At 42.0% G+C, this 18,659-nt stretch overlaps 1 protein-coding gene across 1 annotated transcript in view; it reads right to left on the bottom strand.

The window, feature by feature from the left end:
- Positions 1 to 18,659, bottom strand: part of LOC120562846 (raftlin-like) — a 114,318-nt gene that overhangs the window by 54,733 nt on the left and 40,926 nt on the right. The window contains exon 3 of the mRNA XM_039806763.1: positions 9,667 to 9,844. Within this exon, the coding sequence (XP_039662697.1) occupies positions 9,667 to 9,844 (178 nt within the window). The remainder of the gene's footprint in view (positions 1 to 9,666; positions 9,845 to 18,659) is intronic.

Below are 18,659 nucleotides of genomic sequence, written 5' to 3' on the forward strand. Positions count from 1 at the left end.
TCACTTTAAACCTTGAAAGCTTGAGTCTTTCTGTTAGACTTCACAGCCTAACCAATGGCCCTCACTTATGTCATCCATCCAAACAAAACATTTTTTTTTTTAAAACACAGTCGTCACACTTCTATTCTACTGTCGCCAGGCATATATCGCTGTCGCAGCACACAGCGAAACAGAAACTGGGCCGACTGACTCGTTAAGGACAAACTTCACACGTTCTGTGAAACGAGCTGAGAGCCGCCGTTCGTTTTTTTTCCGCAGCGTCAGAACAATCAAAGGCACGATGGCAGAAGCCTGGCGGCGCTGTCAAAAAAGGTGGATGTATCCTCTGTTGGTTGCGACATAGATCACAACCAACCAGCTTGGTACTCCAGGCACATCTTCAGGCTTCACAGCCAGTACAGTGTGAAGTGCACACCATTTCTTAACTTTCTTACATTCTAAACGATTATACTAATACACTACAGACCTTTATACAACATGTTTGGCAGTACTGTACTGAAAGATCTGCAGGTGCCCCCGCTTGCTGCGAGTTAAGAGGCCGCTTCAAATGATGAAATGAAAAGCCCTTTTATTCATAGTGATATAAATTCACTTTGCAGAGGAATTCAAACTCCAGCAGGCTACATCAGTGATAATCTATCGTTAAAACCGAAATGAATTCAGTCCTTCTGAAAGCTTGTGAAGGTGTTACTTCTTTTTTAAACGATAAATAACTCATTTTTGAATAAAACTCAGAATGGAAGGAGCATCAGAGAGGGAGAGAGATGTGTGGGAACAAGAATTGAAACGGTGCACTCAGTCCTGAAGGGACGCCTCAGGTTAAAAATAGCAGCTGCATCACCTGCAGTCCATCTTCTCTGTGTGAAACAATGACTTCTCATGCAGCGTGCAGCACCGGCTGTCAACCTCTGAGGTCTCGTGTGGTTAGACTGGTGTCAAATGCCTGCCTGCCTGCCCACCTACCTGGAGCTCCCTCCTGGGTGAATACACCTGCGAAGCCCCCCCCTCCTCCCTCTTCATGTCTGCCCCACAGATGGGTCGCATGCTTTGTTTCGCCATAGAACATCTTGTGTAAGACTAATCACTCCCACTGGAGCTGAACGCTCACATGGTAACTAATTGCGAATTACCTGTTAATGGCTTGCTTTGGGATTTGTTTTAGCATTGTAGCGGCTACATCATTTGTAAATGTGCGGTTTCCAATTACGCAGTGCTCACTGGGGTATGAAAAGGGATTGTGTTGACGTGTTATTGTTTTTGTGTGGAAGTTAAACTGTAAAAAAATGTCTACAACCAGTTTAGTCTTTCTTTTTTTTTTAAATGGAAACCTTCTCAGAACAAACCTGCGCACTCAATTAGATTTCACCCTCTTTTATTTATCTATCCATTGGCACCATTTGTGGCAATAAGCGCTCATTTCTTTGGTGTTTCTGTTAATAAAGTGTTCACTCTTTTGAGACTCATCTGTCTGCTTAGCCGTAGTGCAGGATGTTCCGTTTCACGCTAGTGACGGTTCTCTCTGACCAATCAGTGGTCTGCAGTGTTTTAATTCCTTAACACCTTTTAGTATCGGCTCAGCCCGCTTGGAACCTAGATCGAGGTGGTACCAAAAAAAAAGTAGCAGGTGGCTCCATGAGGCTGTGCGTAGCATAGTGAGCTAAATGCTAATATGCTGGTGTGTAGCAGTTATAACGCTTAACTTGCTCAAAGTTTTGGTTTAGCTTGTTATCATGCTAACAGTCAAACGCAAAGTAGGCCTACAGCTGAGGCTGATGGGAATGTCATTAGTTTTTGCCGTTTATTTTGTATTTGATTATCAACCAAAGTACTGTAAATTTTGATGACGGTGCAGGATGAAAATTCAGGGGATCACCAAGTCATTTGGATACATTACCTGTGAATCATGAATGTCTGTACAAAAGTTTGTGCCGATCCATTCTAGCAGATATTAAACTAGAATAAGTAAAAATTTTGACATGCTGGTAGCTCTAGAGGAAAAACTTTACCCAAGTAATTTGGATTTATCCACCAGGGACCTTGAGTATCTGCAGCACCTTCACAGCAATCAAAAATGTCAACCTCTTGAGAGCAAAAGTCAGTATAGGCTGCATCCCCTGGAGACCATGTCTATACAAAATTTCACTTCAATCCATTCAAAAGAGATAGTTCTGCCTAGACTAGAGTGGTGGACCGATTAGTGTGGCTAATTAACACAGCTTTGAAAGTTAATGTTGTCTTTAAAGCTTTAGTGCGTAGTTTCTGTCTCCCCCATGAGGAATTCTAAGTAATGACAACAAAACTGTGGGCGTCTCCTCATGATACAAGCCTTCTGTGATCGCTCACCGCCCCCACCCCTCCCCCACGCAGTTGCTAGTAGCCAAGGAGGACACGGAGGATTAAAAAAACAGGATGGACTCTTCAGAAGAGGTATTATCCTAAAGGCCTAAAATGCCCATAAAATAATAAAAAAAAAGATTTCCTCATGGGGGACACAGAAACTATAGCTGTAAATGGGTCAATGTTGTGAGACCTAAATAACTTTTTGGACACAGGACTGTATTTCACAGGAAGAACTCAAATCAGGTTATATATTGTTTGAAGCAATTGTTGCCAGAAAGTAGCAAAGTGCACATTCAGTAAAACGTTTTAAACTATTACTTTAATGTTACCTGTTTCAGGAATTGGCTTTAGAGGAGTTAAATGTGCACTTACTGTATACAATAAAAGCTTTTCTTATAAAAAAGGCTGAATAAAACCATTTTCACATAATAGTCAGGAGCAGAGCTGTGTCAAACCTCTGACCCCTATCACCCACCACCCATCTATTGCTATGACGACACAGTCAGGGAGCAGCTGAACCCATGTTTAGCACTCTGTCGCTGTGGAGCTTTAATAATAGAGCATACCTCTCCTAATGTCACATTTTCACACATTTGTGAATAATTCCACTGGAGCGAATCCCCTCTAATGGTTTTTAGTACGTACCTCTTTATTTTCCTCTTTCTCCATCTCCCTCTCGCACTCTCCACCCTGCTTCTCCCTCTCAACCCATCGCTCTCTTTCAGTCCCTCTCTTACACTGCCTGAGCATGCAGGAGCTCCTTGCAATTACCCAATAATGATGAATATATCCCATCAGACATTGCCTGCTGAACTGTAACCCTTTTCCATCGCAATCAAATTGAACACTGGGAAATTTGACAGTTGACATTTTACATTTTCAAACGGTGCAATCCATTCTGTCTGCATTGCAGGGTTTTTTCTTCTTCGTTCCTGCAGCAGGTTGTAACCGGGGACAATGCCTTTTTGGGTTTCTAAAGTTATAACCCCCTTAACCAGACATGTCAGTAAGGTGACAGTGTCTTATTTACAGATGATACGACGCTGTATGTACACAACCTCTGTGTACTGCCTGACATTCCTGCAGCGTCACCTCCTCCAAGTAAAGTGCTGAGCCTTTCACACTGGGGCTAATACTGTAGAGACTTGACTGTGATTGTGTCCACAGACATACTGTGCATGCTAAATAAAGAGCTGCTGTACACCAGTCAGCTCCTCTACCTTCACTTATGCTTTGTTTTCAGTGCAGTTGCAAAAAGCTGTTCTCTTTTGAAACGACGGATGAATGGCTGCTCGCTGTCATGCTTTCAATCCCATTCACTGTATCCTGCCCCAACCCCCACCCTGTCTTCTTCTACTTCTTTGGATTTCTGGGTCTGACAGCAAAAGGGAACTGGTGAAGAGATGTTCTTCTCTTTTGGTTTCTCTTATTTCTCTTCCCTCATTTTCCCCTGGTGGAGATTTGGATTCCTCTGGGCTGGTGCTGATGCGAGCAGCTGTCTCCACGGTGACAGACGCTGGAGATAAAGCTTGGGCTCCGCTTTTGGCCGGGACCATCAAAGGATGGTAGACTTCTCTGCCCCTTTTTTACTCAATATCTCTCTTTCTCTCTCCTTTTTCTTATCCCTTTCAGCGTCATCCTGTCTTCCTCTCTCTGCTTCTTCACACTCCAGCTGTGATTTTCGTTTCTTCCTCTCTACCCCCTCATGGTGTCTTTTTCTCCAGAGCAAGGCAAGGATGAGATATATATATATATATATATATATATATATATATATATATATATATATATATATATATATATATATATATATATATATATATATATATATATATATACATCAGTTTTGCAGCAGCAAGAGCTTTGTGCGATTGTCTGGGCATGTCGAAAGTGAACCTGAGGTGTGAGGTGTTCTACAAAACAGCATGGGAGGTGATTACTAATGGCCACAATCTGCAGGAAGGTAGGGCAGATAAGGTGCCATGCATTTTAACTATATGACCTTCTAAAACGTGGCTGGCTGCCATGTTTTCAACCCACTATTAGGTGCCGTAAAGTTGCCTGTTTTATAAGCATTTTCAAAATAGGTGCAAAGTAATAGTTATCCCAGGTTCCAAATGTAAAAGTCATATTCATTCTCTGCATAGACAATGGTACTGTATGTGCATTATTATTTGTTTGACTTTGGATCCCATCTCCTTCCAACAATCAACGTTGTCTTTTAATCATGATCACAATCTTCCTGTAACCTTATCCAAGACATTTTAGTTGCCTAAACTCAACCAGACCTTAACCCCCCCAAAAAAAAACAGTCTGTCATTTTGGAAGGAACTGACAAGAAGCCTTTTCTGTCGTTAAGGTGTGAGGACTTGATGTGCTGGAAACATGACTAGTTAGTGACACTCTTTTAACCTTTGTAATTTAAAAACTTCATCTTGAAATAAACACGATCCTGATGAACAAAGACGCCTCGGATGAGAAGACCTGGATGTGTGGAGTAAGAGTGTACGGCAGGTTTTTAAAAACATCCGTTTCTTTCTGCAGCTGTCAGTAAGCGAGGCATATCAGAACACCTTGCACAACACAACTCTGGCAAAATGATGGTAAATAATGATAAGACAGAAAGTTTGACAAACCCAAATTATGTTTAATGTTTGCTGTGATGAATTATCTCACACTGTGGTTGTTTCTCATACTGTACGACAAGAAAAAACAGGAAATGGTTTCTCCTGAAGGGGGGAAAACAAGTCCTCATATCTCCAACAAAAAAAGCAGGGATCAGAGAAAGGAGTGAGGCATGTCAGACAGTTTTCCCTCAAGGATAAAATATCTGGACGCTCTTACCGCACTTTAGAATTTTAATTATCATCAGCATACATTTGCACAAACCAATTAATTTATTTCCTTCTAATTTATTACTTTTTGATTGCATTGTTTTTTACTGCTTGTATCTTTTATGTTTTTCTTTATTGCTTACTTTGGTTGTATTCTTCTTCTATGTGGAAATTTTCTGGTATAACTTAGCTCTCCCATAAGGATCCCCAAAGTTTCATCATTTATTTATATTTTTTTTATCTTAAATTTATCTTTTCACCAAATCCCCCCGGTCATCCTTCTCCCATTTCGCATCCCTGATCCTCTATTCATTAATCTTTCTGAAAACAACAACAACAACAACAACAAAAGCCTTGCACAGATAGTCTCTCTTTAGTTTTTATTTTATGTCCTCTGTTTCATTTTCCTTACATGATCATCCTGATGTTGCAGCAGAGCTGTCGGAGCACAGCAATCTTGGTTGCTTGTAATATCGGGTATTGGTTTTCTGCAGTTATTGTGCTGTCACTGTGGCTGAGAGCGTTGGCTAAATGACTAAAATGTCAATGTAGATTAGTAGCAGCGGTGTTGTGTTTATGCTCAGCAGTGAAGAAATTACAGAAATGTGTTTTAAGCTGTGAGGAATCTGGGGTGGATTCTGCTCGGGAGATTTATCCTGAACAATGTCACACATTCCCATGAAGTTACACACAATATGCACAAAGACAAATGTAAACAAGAGTTAGTATGCAATGCTCATAAAACGCTCAAGTCTTGGCCGTTGGCCGTTCTCACTCCCAACTCGTCACAGGGTTTGCCCAAAAAACGTTATTTAGCCCTGTGGCAAGTAGGGGTGGGAATCACCAGAGGCCTCACGATACGATATCATCACGATACTTATGTCACGATACAATATTATTGGGATTTTAAACATATTGCAATATTCTGCGATATATTGCAATTTATTACCTTTTTTCCAACTTCAAATATTTCCCAGTTTCAAATGATGTCCCCAAAGGACAATTTTGTCAACATTTGTTTTATCTAAAAAGATACATTTCTCTGTTTGTTCATCTCACTTCAATTGTATTGCTGCAAAATGGGGATTGTCAGCAGACAGACTGACCAACACATATATCATAAAAGATCGATACTTGGCGTCTGTGTATCGATACAGTATTGCCACGAAAAATATCGCGATACTATGCTGTATCGATTTTTTTCCCCAACCTCCAGGGGCAAGTGTCTTTTTTTATTTTTTTCAACGAGGGCCCGGAGTCACAGACTGATTAATTAATGTATTGTATAAATGTAGAGCCCAATAGTTTCTGTGATAACAGAATCATGGACAGAATCGCAAAGTTGAGAATTTAAAAGCTCTAAGACAGATTCCATAGGGCTCTATTAAAGCGTAACTCTCGCCAAAATGCAACCTAGGTTGTTTTGCGAATGAACGGACTCCATAGGAGGAAATGTCATTCTTATATGAGGCTCTTTTTTCAACTACAAGGTCAATATTGTTTTTCACCAACGACAAAACAGCGACTTATCCGTGCATTTATACGGAACTAAGCTTTAGGAGCTTTCCGTCTTTACTCTCCTCCCTGTTACGTTGCATTCGGAGATCGACACGTTTTGACTGGCGAGATGGTAGCGACCGGAAACAACAACTGCTAAAGTGAGTCGTTCAAATTAAAACCTTTCTTTTTAGTAAACTCTGGGTAAAAAAACAATGTTGTCAATGCTTTTGTTAAGGTGTAGAGCCCCTGGTGATACTTTGAGCAAAGTTTCATGTTGTGTCGAGACTTCTTATTTTTTTTAAAATAGCTATTTTGAGATTAGCATGAAAGTGCCCCTAGCACTCCCATTCAAAAGGCCATTTGACCGAAAAAGATAATACGATAAATCTTAAAAGTGGCGCTTCCGTCCTAATTATGCTTTTAAACAAAAGTTTGACTCGGGTACATTCACAAAAACACCCTAGGTTGCATTTTGGCGAGAGTTGCGCTTTAAGTCAGTGTTAAAATCTAACTGGAGATTTGAAAATAGGACTACATCTACATTTCCAACCAAGCCACCCCACTGTCACTGTAGTTTAAAAATACAAAAAAATGACGTGTTTCGCAGTTAGTGGCGGGACGTGACTTCCTGTCAGCGGGGCTACGATCCTCCTCCCCTCCCGTGTGTGTTTGTGTGTGTGTGTTTTTATATTTTTAAACATTAGTACTTTGAAAGTATTTCTCATGTCACAGAAACCAATGAGAGTGAATCTTGTGTTTGAAAGTTAGAATCATACTGTCTGTGTTTTTGTTCCTGTGCTCTGCACAGATCTAACAGCCGCCCGCCTGCTCTGATCCCTGGCTCTCTAGAGCTCTGTGCGCCGCTGTTTCCTGGAGAAGGCAGCGGTGTCTGCGCCCCAGGGACCGCTGGCAGACTTTTATTTTTCTGAATTCACGAATACGTAGGATATTCCTACAGACATTCCAGTTATCTGACGTTGCAATGTCTGCTGTGGTATGTGTTATTATCAGCTGGAGAGTGCAGTGCGTGCTTAACACCACTGTTTACAGAACGTAATCGTTTAATAGTGTGGATGCGATTGCTCACATCGTTATAGTTATGGATATAGTCAACGTTGTTGGTGTGGACGGGCCTTTAGTCAGTGGCCCTCAGCTTCAGATACGGATGCACAAGGCACCCTTTAGCGTCTGTATGGGACGCACTGGGCAGAGCAACTGCTCGACCAGGGGGCTATATGTTTATGTACTGTAGTATGAAGAGCGACAATGGTGGGGAGTAGTATTAAAGACGAGAAATTGACGAGTTGGGAGTGAGAATGTGTTGGAACGGCTTGTCTAAAGAAAAAGCTTCAAGTGCTGGAGCTCTAACCTCTTCAAAAAGGGACAAGACATCCTCTCACACACATACACACACACACACACACTCTCACAAACCCATGGGAACAGTGTTTTGGTAAACAGGCCAGGATGTTTTCTGGACTTCAGAGCCAGACAGAGCGGCCACAGGGGCTGTCTGCATGTCACTGCTGCCAGGGAAGGTTCAATCTTTTTGATTGTCATGGTTTTACTTCAACTGACTTTACAGTACATGGTCCTGAATAAGATAATCAGGTTTCAGGACCCATGGGGCTGTCAGACCCTTTCAAAACCCCAGGATGAATCTTTCCAAAAAGTAAAGCAGTTTTTCTGCTGGAGTCCAGAGGAAGCGATCTCTTTTTAAGGATTCTGACCAGACAAAAAGCCACCTCCACTGTCCATCACTCCCCCGACATGCCCTTCAACCACCCTTGGAGCCACTCCGTGGCGTCCTGCCCTGACCCGAAACGTGCGCCCACCCCCATATTTCCCAGGACACAGCGGCTCGGGCACAGGGCTGGAGGGCAGATGTAGGGGGCGGTGGTGACTTTGGGCCATGCAGCCGGTTTTGGCCCGAGCATTGAAAGGGCTGGAGATCGAGGATTGAGGTTATTGCTGACTCACGTCCAATTACATCTGCCCACAGGACAGCTTGCTGAGCCACAAACAGATGTTGTGATGCTCTGGTGTTGATACTGAAGCAACACCGAAAGGTTGTGCGACCGATAAGAAATGCAACACAAAAATCCCCTTTTTTTTTTAGTTTGTAGCTGTTGTGGAGATCTTTCTGCTCGGATGTATCCTGCATTATTAACAAAAATAATTTAAAAAAAATTAAACACTGGCCGTAAACATGTATGATCATTATATAAACCCTAATGTCACTTACCATCCAGCCATCATACCATTTTTGAACCACCCAACACATGAAGATAAAGCAAAATCGGAGTCCCATCAAGTGTTTCTCTGCATAATGACACCAATTAAGGTGCATTAGCAATCTCACCATATTTTTTTAAGTGACTATAATGGCTGCATCATTTTGTAATCACAGAGGTCTTATTCTCAGGGGTGTAGCTAAGAAGTCTGAGGCCCCTGAAAGGTGATTTCCTTGGGGTCATGTATAGGGGGCGGTGGTGAGAAAAACGTATTTCTTTTAATAAGGGCCCTCTCCTTTTAATTGTCACAACCTTTCACCGACAGTGACGGTTATTACTGTAAAAAGCATACTTTTTGTTAACTTGTGAACTTAGAAAAGTTGTAAGTATTTATTATATATCACTTTCAGTTTTCTGAAAAATGTGCAAATTTTTTTTTTTAACTTGGAATATTTCCAAGTACATTTCTGTAAAAGAAGAAAAACAATAAGCCTCAAATACCAGTATATACAATCATACAGTACATGACCTTAATCTTCTTTTGAGCCAACACCGTAACGGAAATACTTTACTAATAATACTGTTGCATGAATTATTTAACTGGAAACCTTTAACGACTAAATTGTCTGCAGAAACTGTAGGTGGATGTTTGAGTTTCCATTAGCTTAGGGTGGGAGCAAACTAATGTTTTGAGCCTTACTCCCATGTCAGATAATTACACCTTTAATGGCCAGAAATCACTCTCATGTGGCTCTTACCCGTCGTTGAGTCGGATCAGTATTGCCCGGTAGAGCTGGTGCTGTGGGCTGTTGGACTCTGGACCACAGGGCTGGATGAACGGGTGAAAAGATGCCAAAACAAAACCCTGCTGGTAAAGGTCCTGCAGCTGGTCGGGCAGCTCCCGCACCGACGAGAGACGCAGCGTGGACGTCCCACCTGAGAGACACCAAACGGGAAAAGAATGTATGAGACAAAACAATTTGTATGTGGAATCACTGAACATTTGTGGGGTTTATTTGGATATATCTTTGCTGCTAAGCGCTGATGGTTGTGCTATTGTTTTGCGGAAGTTAAAGGTGTTCTTGCTTGCAGCAAGCGGTACTGTGACTTTGGATTTCTGTTCATGAAATTTGAGTTTTCTTGTTTCTTGTCTGTCAGCCATGGTGGCGGTCACTGCTCATGTCGATAATGCTCCTATTCTTCTGTTTATTCCAAACTAAATCACAGCCGAGTCTCCAAAGCAATCCCTTTAGTAACAACAAGACTGTTCTCAGGAAAAAGACACATTTGTGTTTAGAAGCAGAAGAAGTACAAATCACTTTTAACTGGCAATAACGAGTATTTATATGGAAATCTACTGTCATGATTTCTCTTTCCCTGTCGGCTATTCTTCCCCTTTAGCCTCACAACCTCCCTTTCCCCCCTGCCTTTCCGTGGACCTTGTCATTGGATCCGACATTTGCCATCACCTGATCCTGCTCCTCTCTGCAGCTGACCCTCGTTGTCTCGCTAACCCTTCCCTAAATGGCTCCAACACATATATTCATTACAGACAGCCACCTGCCTTCTTTTTGCAGTCATTTTTTGTTACCATAGCCTCTATTGAGGCTATGGTAACAGTTCTGTTCTGCCAGTGTCTGAATTAGTGTCTTCTTCCTTGTTGCACCTGAATTGGGACATTTAAAAAAAATATCTTAGTGAGATTTAGCATTCCAGTCTTCATGCAGCTCAGCAAGAAATATCCAATGCATAAAGTTTCAGGTGACACCTAAGTAAACTGATGTAAGGAACACAAGAAACATTTTTCCATGCAGTTCTTACTATCTGGACTATTACTGTCACACTGCAAATTATGTAAATGACAGTCCTTTTTCACAGCAGTTAGCCTCTTTTTGATTGCTTCCATTTAATTTGTGTTTGAGGTCTTTATTATTGTACAAAGGTTCCGGTACAGCCATACTTATTCTTTAATGATAATACCCAACAGCTCAACAGAGATGAGGAGGAGAGAAGGAAAATAGCTTTACAAAAACAAAAAAGCAAACGCCACGTGAAGATTTGCAATTCAGATACCAACACTGATTTTGGAGTCATTCCCTGTTTGTTTTGGCAATTAGCATCATGCTTTTCACTCCATCCCCTCAATCTTGGAGTTAATAAGAGTGGCTCAAAATCCAATCATAGCTGATTGCTTCGGCTCTGTATCACAGCAGCGCTCTATATTCTGACACTTCCTTTGATTCCCTCTCAGTGCAACTTCCATTACAGCGGACAGGGGCCTGACATTAATGAGCTGCAATCAGTGAGTGACCAGCTGTTTTAAAACGAAAGTTAGGGACGGAGTTGCTGCGCAAAGCTCTTTCTCAGCAATATTTTCTCCGAGCCGCCACCGCGCACCTCCCTGAGGGATGACAACCTGCAGCAGACAGCCGCTGGCAACGGCCTGTTTCAGGGAGCAACCAGCTGTGTGACAACAAGACACACGTAGCTTCTGTCAGGCAACATCGGCCAATCAGTATGTATGGTAATGAGAGTGGGAAGGGAGAGTGGTTTAGGTCCGGGAATGGCAGCAATAAGATTAGAGAATGGAGAGCTTGATAATGCGAAGGAGAGGAAAAATGGAGACGGCAGAGAGGTCAAAATAGAGAGTAAGAGAGAGACCAGGATTGAGATGGTGCTTGGCCCCGGGTGCATGGCGGCTGGGATCCCAGCAGTGCGCTGTTCGAGGCGACATTTACTGCAGGCCAAACAGCTGGGGCGCGTGGGAGAGCGCCAACACAAAGAGCTGGATGCAAAACGAGAGACCAGGGAGGGAGAGAGGAGAGGAGAGGAGGGAGAGAGGAAGCAGAGGTCTGGTTGTCTGTACAAGCTGTCACAAGACGTGGGAAATGCCGCTATGGCTAATTAGAGTCAATGAGACCATACAGAAAGAAACGTTTGGATCCATGGGAAAAGTCAAAGTACAGAAGTTCAATGGAAGGTCAGAGAGAGGGCCAGTGTGGGTGGAGCAGACTGGTGAGACCATGCCAGCCGGGTTCTTTATGTGTTTGGTCTCAGGTAGAGTCAGCAACGCTAACAAGACTTTCAGTCAGGAACACTCTCGTCATAGATTTAACCATTTATTGCAACAAATAAATATAATAAAATACACTTATGCTTGGCGCTGTTGGCTCCGCTCTTTATGATACTCCCTGGATTAGCCAAGCAGCATGCTAAGCCAAAACAGAGAGCTCAATGTAGAAAACCCCCAATGGGTATATAGGAGAGGGCCCAAACCAAGACATTGAAAGCATTTTGACTTTGAACTATGAAGGTGGGGGGAGGCTGGGGCGGTGGAGGCAAAGCTTTACCAGCAGTGGCGGTGAGAGAGGCAGCATTGGTGTCAGGGATCAGTGAGGAGGGAGTCGCATTTAAATGGCCTGCCTTGTGAGAATGGGCGGTAATTGACATGTGACTGATAGAAATGATAATTAAATCAGCAGGCGTATGACTTCCGTGTCCTGCATGAACTATCGCAATGCTTAATTTCCAATAATGGAAGTATTGTGTATGACAAGCTTGGAAAAGCTGCTGTCAAGGTGCATTTGGATAGACTGGGTGAAACCCAGCCCGATCTGCTGGTGTTTTGATTTCACCCTGCAGCTCAGGCTTGAAACCTGTACGTTTATCTATCCTGCTTCCGTTACAGTTTTGCGGGGACCAATCACAAACTGGCTACCCACCTGGCACGCTATTGGCGGGTTTAACACGATGACGATAGAGAAGCGGCCAAGCAGCTTCTTGTTTACATTCAACATAGCGGCCACCGAAGCGCAGCGACCCGTTCATGCCGCTGTCGCTGCTACGTCACTCGGATCGTTCGGTCTGATTGGTTGAAGGACAATCCAATTGCGTACAGAGTCATTTGAACTATGCCTGTTGATCACGCCTCTTGTTCAGTAGAAAATACAGAGCAGCCTTCCCAGGCTAATGTTCAATCTTAACCCTTGTGTTGACTTCGGGTCAAATTGACCCGTTTTCAATTTATGTCAGAAAATATGGGACATAGAAATAAGTGTGAAAATGTGTAGAAGAAAAATGTAACAATTTAAAACATTGGAAAAAGCAAAAACAAACTGAAAAAAGGTGTCAAAAATGTCGAAAAAACAAGTTTTTTTCAAGGTTGACGGAAGGACAACACAAGGGTTAAAAGATTGAGCTTGGTCTGGTTATAGACTGACTAGCATTTGGATACAGATTACTTAATATTTGAAAACCCCCAAACTGTAGATACAGTATAATGCACTCTACTGTATGTGTATGATTGACTCTGGAAATGCAAAATCTGCAATTACGAGTTGTGTAAAATGATGTTCATGCTATACACACATTAGTGTAGTTATTTTTCCACAGTGCAACCACGAGGACATCAGAGGCCAAATTGAGTTCAGTCAGTCACACACATTTAAACTCCTGACACCATGCAGCACGCTCTCACACATACTGAGTGTTGTCGCTTGTTTGATGTTAAAGTCTTGTTAATGTGTGTAAAGCAGCTGTGCAAAACATCTGTCTCATTCATTACATTTGGCCAGTGCAGACAAGCTCCTGCGTTACTGTGACCGTAACATGTGGATCTGTTGTTCTTAATATAATAGTGAGTGATTTATTGAGCTGCACATAACGTGCTGCTAATGTATAATTCTGCATGCTTTTCTACTTGTCTACTGTGGAGTTTTCTGCACGTCTTTACATTCACAGTGACATTTCATACATTATTTATCTAAGAAGCCATCGAAGCATTTTATTGCGCATGTACTTGGGATGATTGTGGTGTGACAAGATCCAATGTGAATTGCAATTTGTGTAAGCATAATTGTATGCGCATCACTTACAGGCTCAAGACTACTGGATACCAACCTTGAGACAGAACATATCGCAGTCTCATTGACTCCAATTGAGTACAATGTATTTAGTTTCATAATGTTATAATTCAATGCATATTTTGTCTAATGCTTTTTTAGTGTGTTTAGACACAGTACAAAGCATATACCAATCAAACCAAACCAAATCAATGCTAACACGTATGTGGACACAAACCTATTCAAATTGGCTCTGGGCACAGAAGCATCAGCACAAGGTATAAATATTTCAGTTTGAGCTACAAAATCTGACAAATTTAGTTTTTGAGTCCAATTTATAAACAGACAGAGAAAATAGGATGTATCTGAAATAAAATAAAGGTTCCTGGCAAGTTTTGAGATTAGGGACTGAGCTGTCACACAAAGACAGCGAAGGTACTCTGCACATACACCGTCAAGGCGTAAATGGCTAGGAGACTGTCCTCGTGCGTGAATAAAGAGAGGTGAAAAATTTTCAAGTTCAATCTAAAAGTGACATAGCTTAAAGGTGCCATGACATGGTGCTCTTTGGATGCTTTTATATAGACCTTAGTGGTCCCCTAATACTGTATCTGAAGTCTCTTTTATATAGGCCTTAGTGGTCCCATAATACTGTATCTGAAGTCTCTTTTATATAGGCCTTAGTGGTCCCTAATACTGTATCTGAAGTCTCTTTTATATAGGCCTTAGTGGTCCCTAATACTGTATCTGAAGTCTCTTTCCTGAAATTTCAGCCTTGGTGCAGAATTACAGCCACTAGAGCCAGTCCCACAATGAGCTTTCCTTAGTATGTGCCATTTCTGTGTCCGTAGCTATTGAGGAGGAGAGAGGGGGGCAAGGTGGAGGGTGGGGGTGTGGCCTTGACCAACTGCCACTTTTCTCATTTGAAAGCCATGATGTCTCTCTCTCATGGGCGGGCCAAATTATCTGGGCGGGCAAAGCAGAGAAAGGGGAGGTAACCTCGCTCCTTATGACCTCATAAGGAGAAGATTCCAGATCTGCCCATCTGAGCTTTCATTTTCTCAAAGGCAGAGCAGGATACCCAGGGCTCGGTTTACACCTATCGCCATATCTAGCCACTGGGAGACCATAGGCAGGCTGGGGGAACTCATATTATTGTTAAAAAACCTCATAAAGTGAAATTGTCATGCCATGGGACCTTTTAATTTATACTAACTGTTGATAATTTTACATTTCAGTTTACTTTTAATGTCTTTGAGCTGTTTAAACATCAGGTTGGATTTCTAATCTGATTAGTGTCTTTGTAATATCTAATTGATTACAACACGTACTTCTTTCAGAATGAGATTATTCTTATCCTTTTGCATTGAGTCTGTCACTCCCCAGCCTTTACACCTCGTCAAACCACATTCCTGTGACAGACAAAATTCAAAGCTAAAGCTCATATGTGTGACATTGTTCAACCATATCGTGCAGGCAGTATAACACAATGGTGTGGTGTGCTTTAAGTGCTGCACTACATCATCAGGAATGCAATTGAAGGGAAAAAAAGGGATTTCTGGATCAAGCCTGCTAGCGCCAATCAGGCGGCAGCTCCTGTGATGTAGCTAGAGAGCTGATTCAGTTCGGATTCTAACTTCCTCCCGGGCACAAATCCAGAGGTTCATTGTGAAACCACGAAAGAAGGAGTAGAGGAAGAAAAGAGGGGGGTGAAAAAATCATATGCTGTCCCCTCAGGGCAAGTGAGGCTAAAAATACTTCTCAAAATTTTTCAATCACACTCTGTCCTACTGCGCCACAATGCAGGAGCTTTAGAAGTTAAAAGGCATGGAGGAATTAACACAAAGAAATAGGCCGCCATCGTGAAACATATTCTTTTAACACAAACACACACACACACACACACACACACACACACACACACACACACACACACACACACACACACACACTGGGCTCCTCCTCCCCCTTCCTCCACCGCTGGCTGCCTTAGAAATGGAATTAATCCTCCTGTGATCTGTAATTTTGTTTTCTCTTTCGTTCCCCCTTCGTTTTGGTGCGACATGAACACCCTGTCCTTTCCCCAGAGGGATGCTATTGCTTGTGCGCATGGTTCAGGAGGCGCTAGATATTAGGTGGAAAATGAAACCGTCTTTGCTTGCTCTCTGATCCCCTTAAGATGAGTAAATAAGGAATGGTTTCAATTAGGCAGTGGGAACACAGCCGCTGGCGACTTTTTAAGTTGGCTTTAATCGCTGTGTGAGCTGCTAATAATCTCATCCAGAGGCCTTTAAATACATAGGCTCTACATTTATTTATCAGACCAAATTTTATTTATCATGCTGTCCCCAGAGCAAAGTGTTGCCCAGTGCTGCGTTTCTTTAAATCTCATGCTGTTGTAAAGACGTTTACTATGCCCTGAGATCGTGTTATCCAAGGAGAATCTCTTTGTTTGCGCGGATGAGAGCAAATTAGCTGCCGTAAAACTGCTGCAAGTGTCAATGTTGATGTTTTATACCGCGAATATTTAGGCCTTTGAAGCAGTCTGTGGTCGATACACACTGGCAATGTGGTAAACCTTACATGGCAAACTGTCAGCCAATTACTTCACTCAGTCTTTTTGTTTACCCTGGAAGAAAATTCCCTCCCATATCATCAGAGAGGAGCCCTAAACTCACAGAAACAAATCGCTTCGTGACAAATAATGAGAAAAGAGGGGCTTCTGGCTGACAACCAACAAATTGGTTTTCTGGAAAATTGTGTTAGCGCAGAGCCGTCAAACAGACGCTGCCATTAAACACAGAGGAGGAAACAAAAGTGGGGGGAATGTATGTATGAATGTATGAAGGGGGGAGTGATCGCTGCATCTTCAGTCTAATGGAAAGATCAGTTGCTTACTGTTCATGTTGGATGACAGGTCAGGGGTCAGAATAACATTTATGCTGTATGAGTTTGTAAGTTGTTTAAATCAAAGCCATGCAGTTTTACAGCTCAGTGTCATTTAGGGTGAATAACACATCAAAATATGCAACAACAACAAAAATACACCGAGTGCTGCGGTGATGTAGCTCCTACAGCTGACTGATCAAATAGAGTGATGTCTTTTTTTTGTGCCCTTGACTCTCTGTTGATACAGTTTGAGATGTTTGCTGCTTTTTGCCACTGTACAAACATCCATAAATTTTGATTTATCTATCAGATCAACATTTAGATTGAGCTTTTTTGTTTTTTTAAAGATTATTTTTTGGGCATTTTAGGCCTTTATTTTGATAGAACAGCAGAAGACATGAAAGGGGAGAGAGCGGGGGAATGACATGCAGCAAGGGGCCGCAGGTCGGAGTCGAACCCTAGCCCGCTGCGTCGAGGAGTAAACCTCTATATATGGGTGCCTGCTCTACCAACTGAGCTATCTGGGCGCCCTAGATTGAGGTTTACGTTCATTTTTGATGTTGGACACAGAAAACAATCTCACCACAAGGTCCTTTTTTATTAGCTGTTTTCAGTGGTGGAATGTAACTTAGTACATTTACTCAAGTACTGTACTTAAATTTGAGGTACTTGTACTTTACTTGAGTCTTTTCTTTTCATGCCACTTCCTACTTCTACTCCGCTACATTTCAGAGGGAAATATTGTACTTTTTACTCCACTACATTAATCTGACAGCTTTAGTTACTAGTTACTTTACTTTTTAATTAAGATTTTTGCAAATAAAACACAATGGGGGGGGGGGGGCTGGACATAAAATTTACAATTGTAAAACTCTATGACAAGTGAGCAAACTGCTGAAGAAGATCGTGAGATATGATCCAAAGCTCCAGAACAGCTATTAGATGGAGCTTGTGGCAAGATTGTTTTCTTAACAACAGTCAGACTGAAACATTTGATTATCCAGTTGCAAAAATGTAAGCCCATAAATGAAAAGAGTGAAAAGAAAAGGATAACAAAGAAGAATAAGGTCATTTATTTGAAAAATGACAACAGTTTAGGGAGGGAAGGTTATTGAAATAGTCTCGATATACTGTGGGGAAAGAGTTCAGTGGTGACAGACAGGTTGTGTTTGTGTTCAAAGAGAGAAGGAGGGAGGGTGTGTGTGTGTGTGTGTGTGGGAACAAGCCTTTAGTTCAGAGTGAAGATGTAAACATGCAGTTTGAATATGCAAGCACAAGAGAGTTCATCTAAGGAGCAGAATAAATAACAAACACCCGTTCAGTTTGTTTCTCTGATGCTGACCTTCCCCACATGGCCAAACATATTTAGCTGACTCATCACTGGGAATTAGCAGCGACCCTAAATTCAATGTGTCTCATATCTGGACAAAATCCAAATCTGATTTAATACACATAGAGAGCTGGAGTTGAAGATTATACTAATAGAAGAATATGAAGGCAGGAGAATCGGAGAACAAGGAAGGGGACAAGAAGAAAGAGGATGAGAAGAAGAGGAGGAGATCAAGGAAATGAAGTAGAGGGAGGGGGATAAGGAAAGAAGAAGTGGGGAAAAATGTTTGAGAACATTTTAAAGTGCCCATATTATGCTCATTTTCAGGTTCATAATTGTATTTTGAGGTTGTACCAGAATAGGTTTACATGGTTTAATTTAAAAAAAACACCATATTTTTGTTGTACTGCACATTGCTGCAGCTCCTCTTTTCACCCTGTGTGTTGAGCTCTCTGTTTTAGCTACAGAGTGAGGCATCTCACTTCTGTTCCATCTTTGTTGGGATTCGCACATGCGCAGTAGCTATAAGGATCACAGCAGCTAGCTAGCTGTTTCTCTAACTTCAGTCAGTACAAGGCAGGATTAGCCGGGAGACTTCTTCTAAACCAGGGCCCACTTCCAACTTTGCGTGGAATACCTGCAGAACAGGGACATGTAAGTAGTTCTTTTGTAGATTATAGTGAACTCGTGT

Source organism: Perca fluviatilis, chromosome 7 (assembly GCF_010015445.1).
Source record: "Perca fluviatilis chromosome 7, GENO_Pfluv_1.0, whole genome shotgun sequence".
NCBI lineage: Eukaryota > Metazoa > Chordata > Actinopteri > Perciformes > Percidae > Perca > Perca fluviatilis.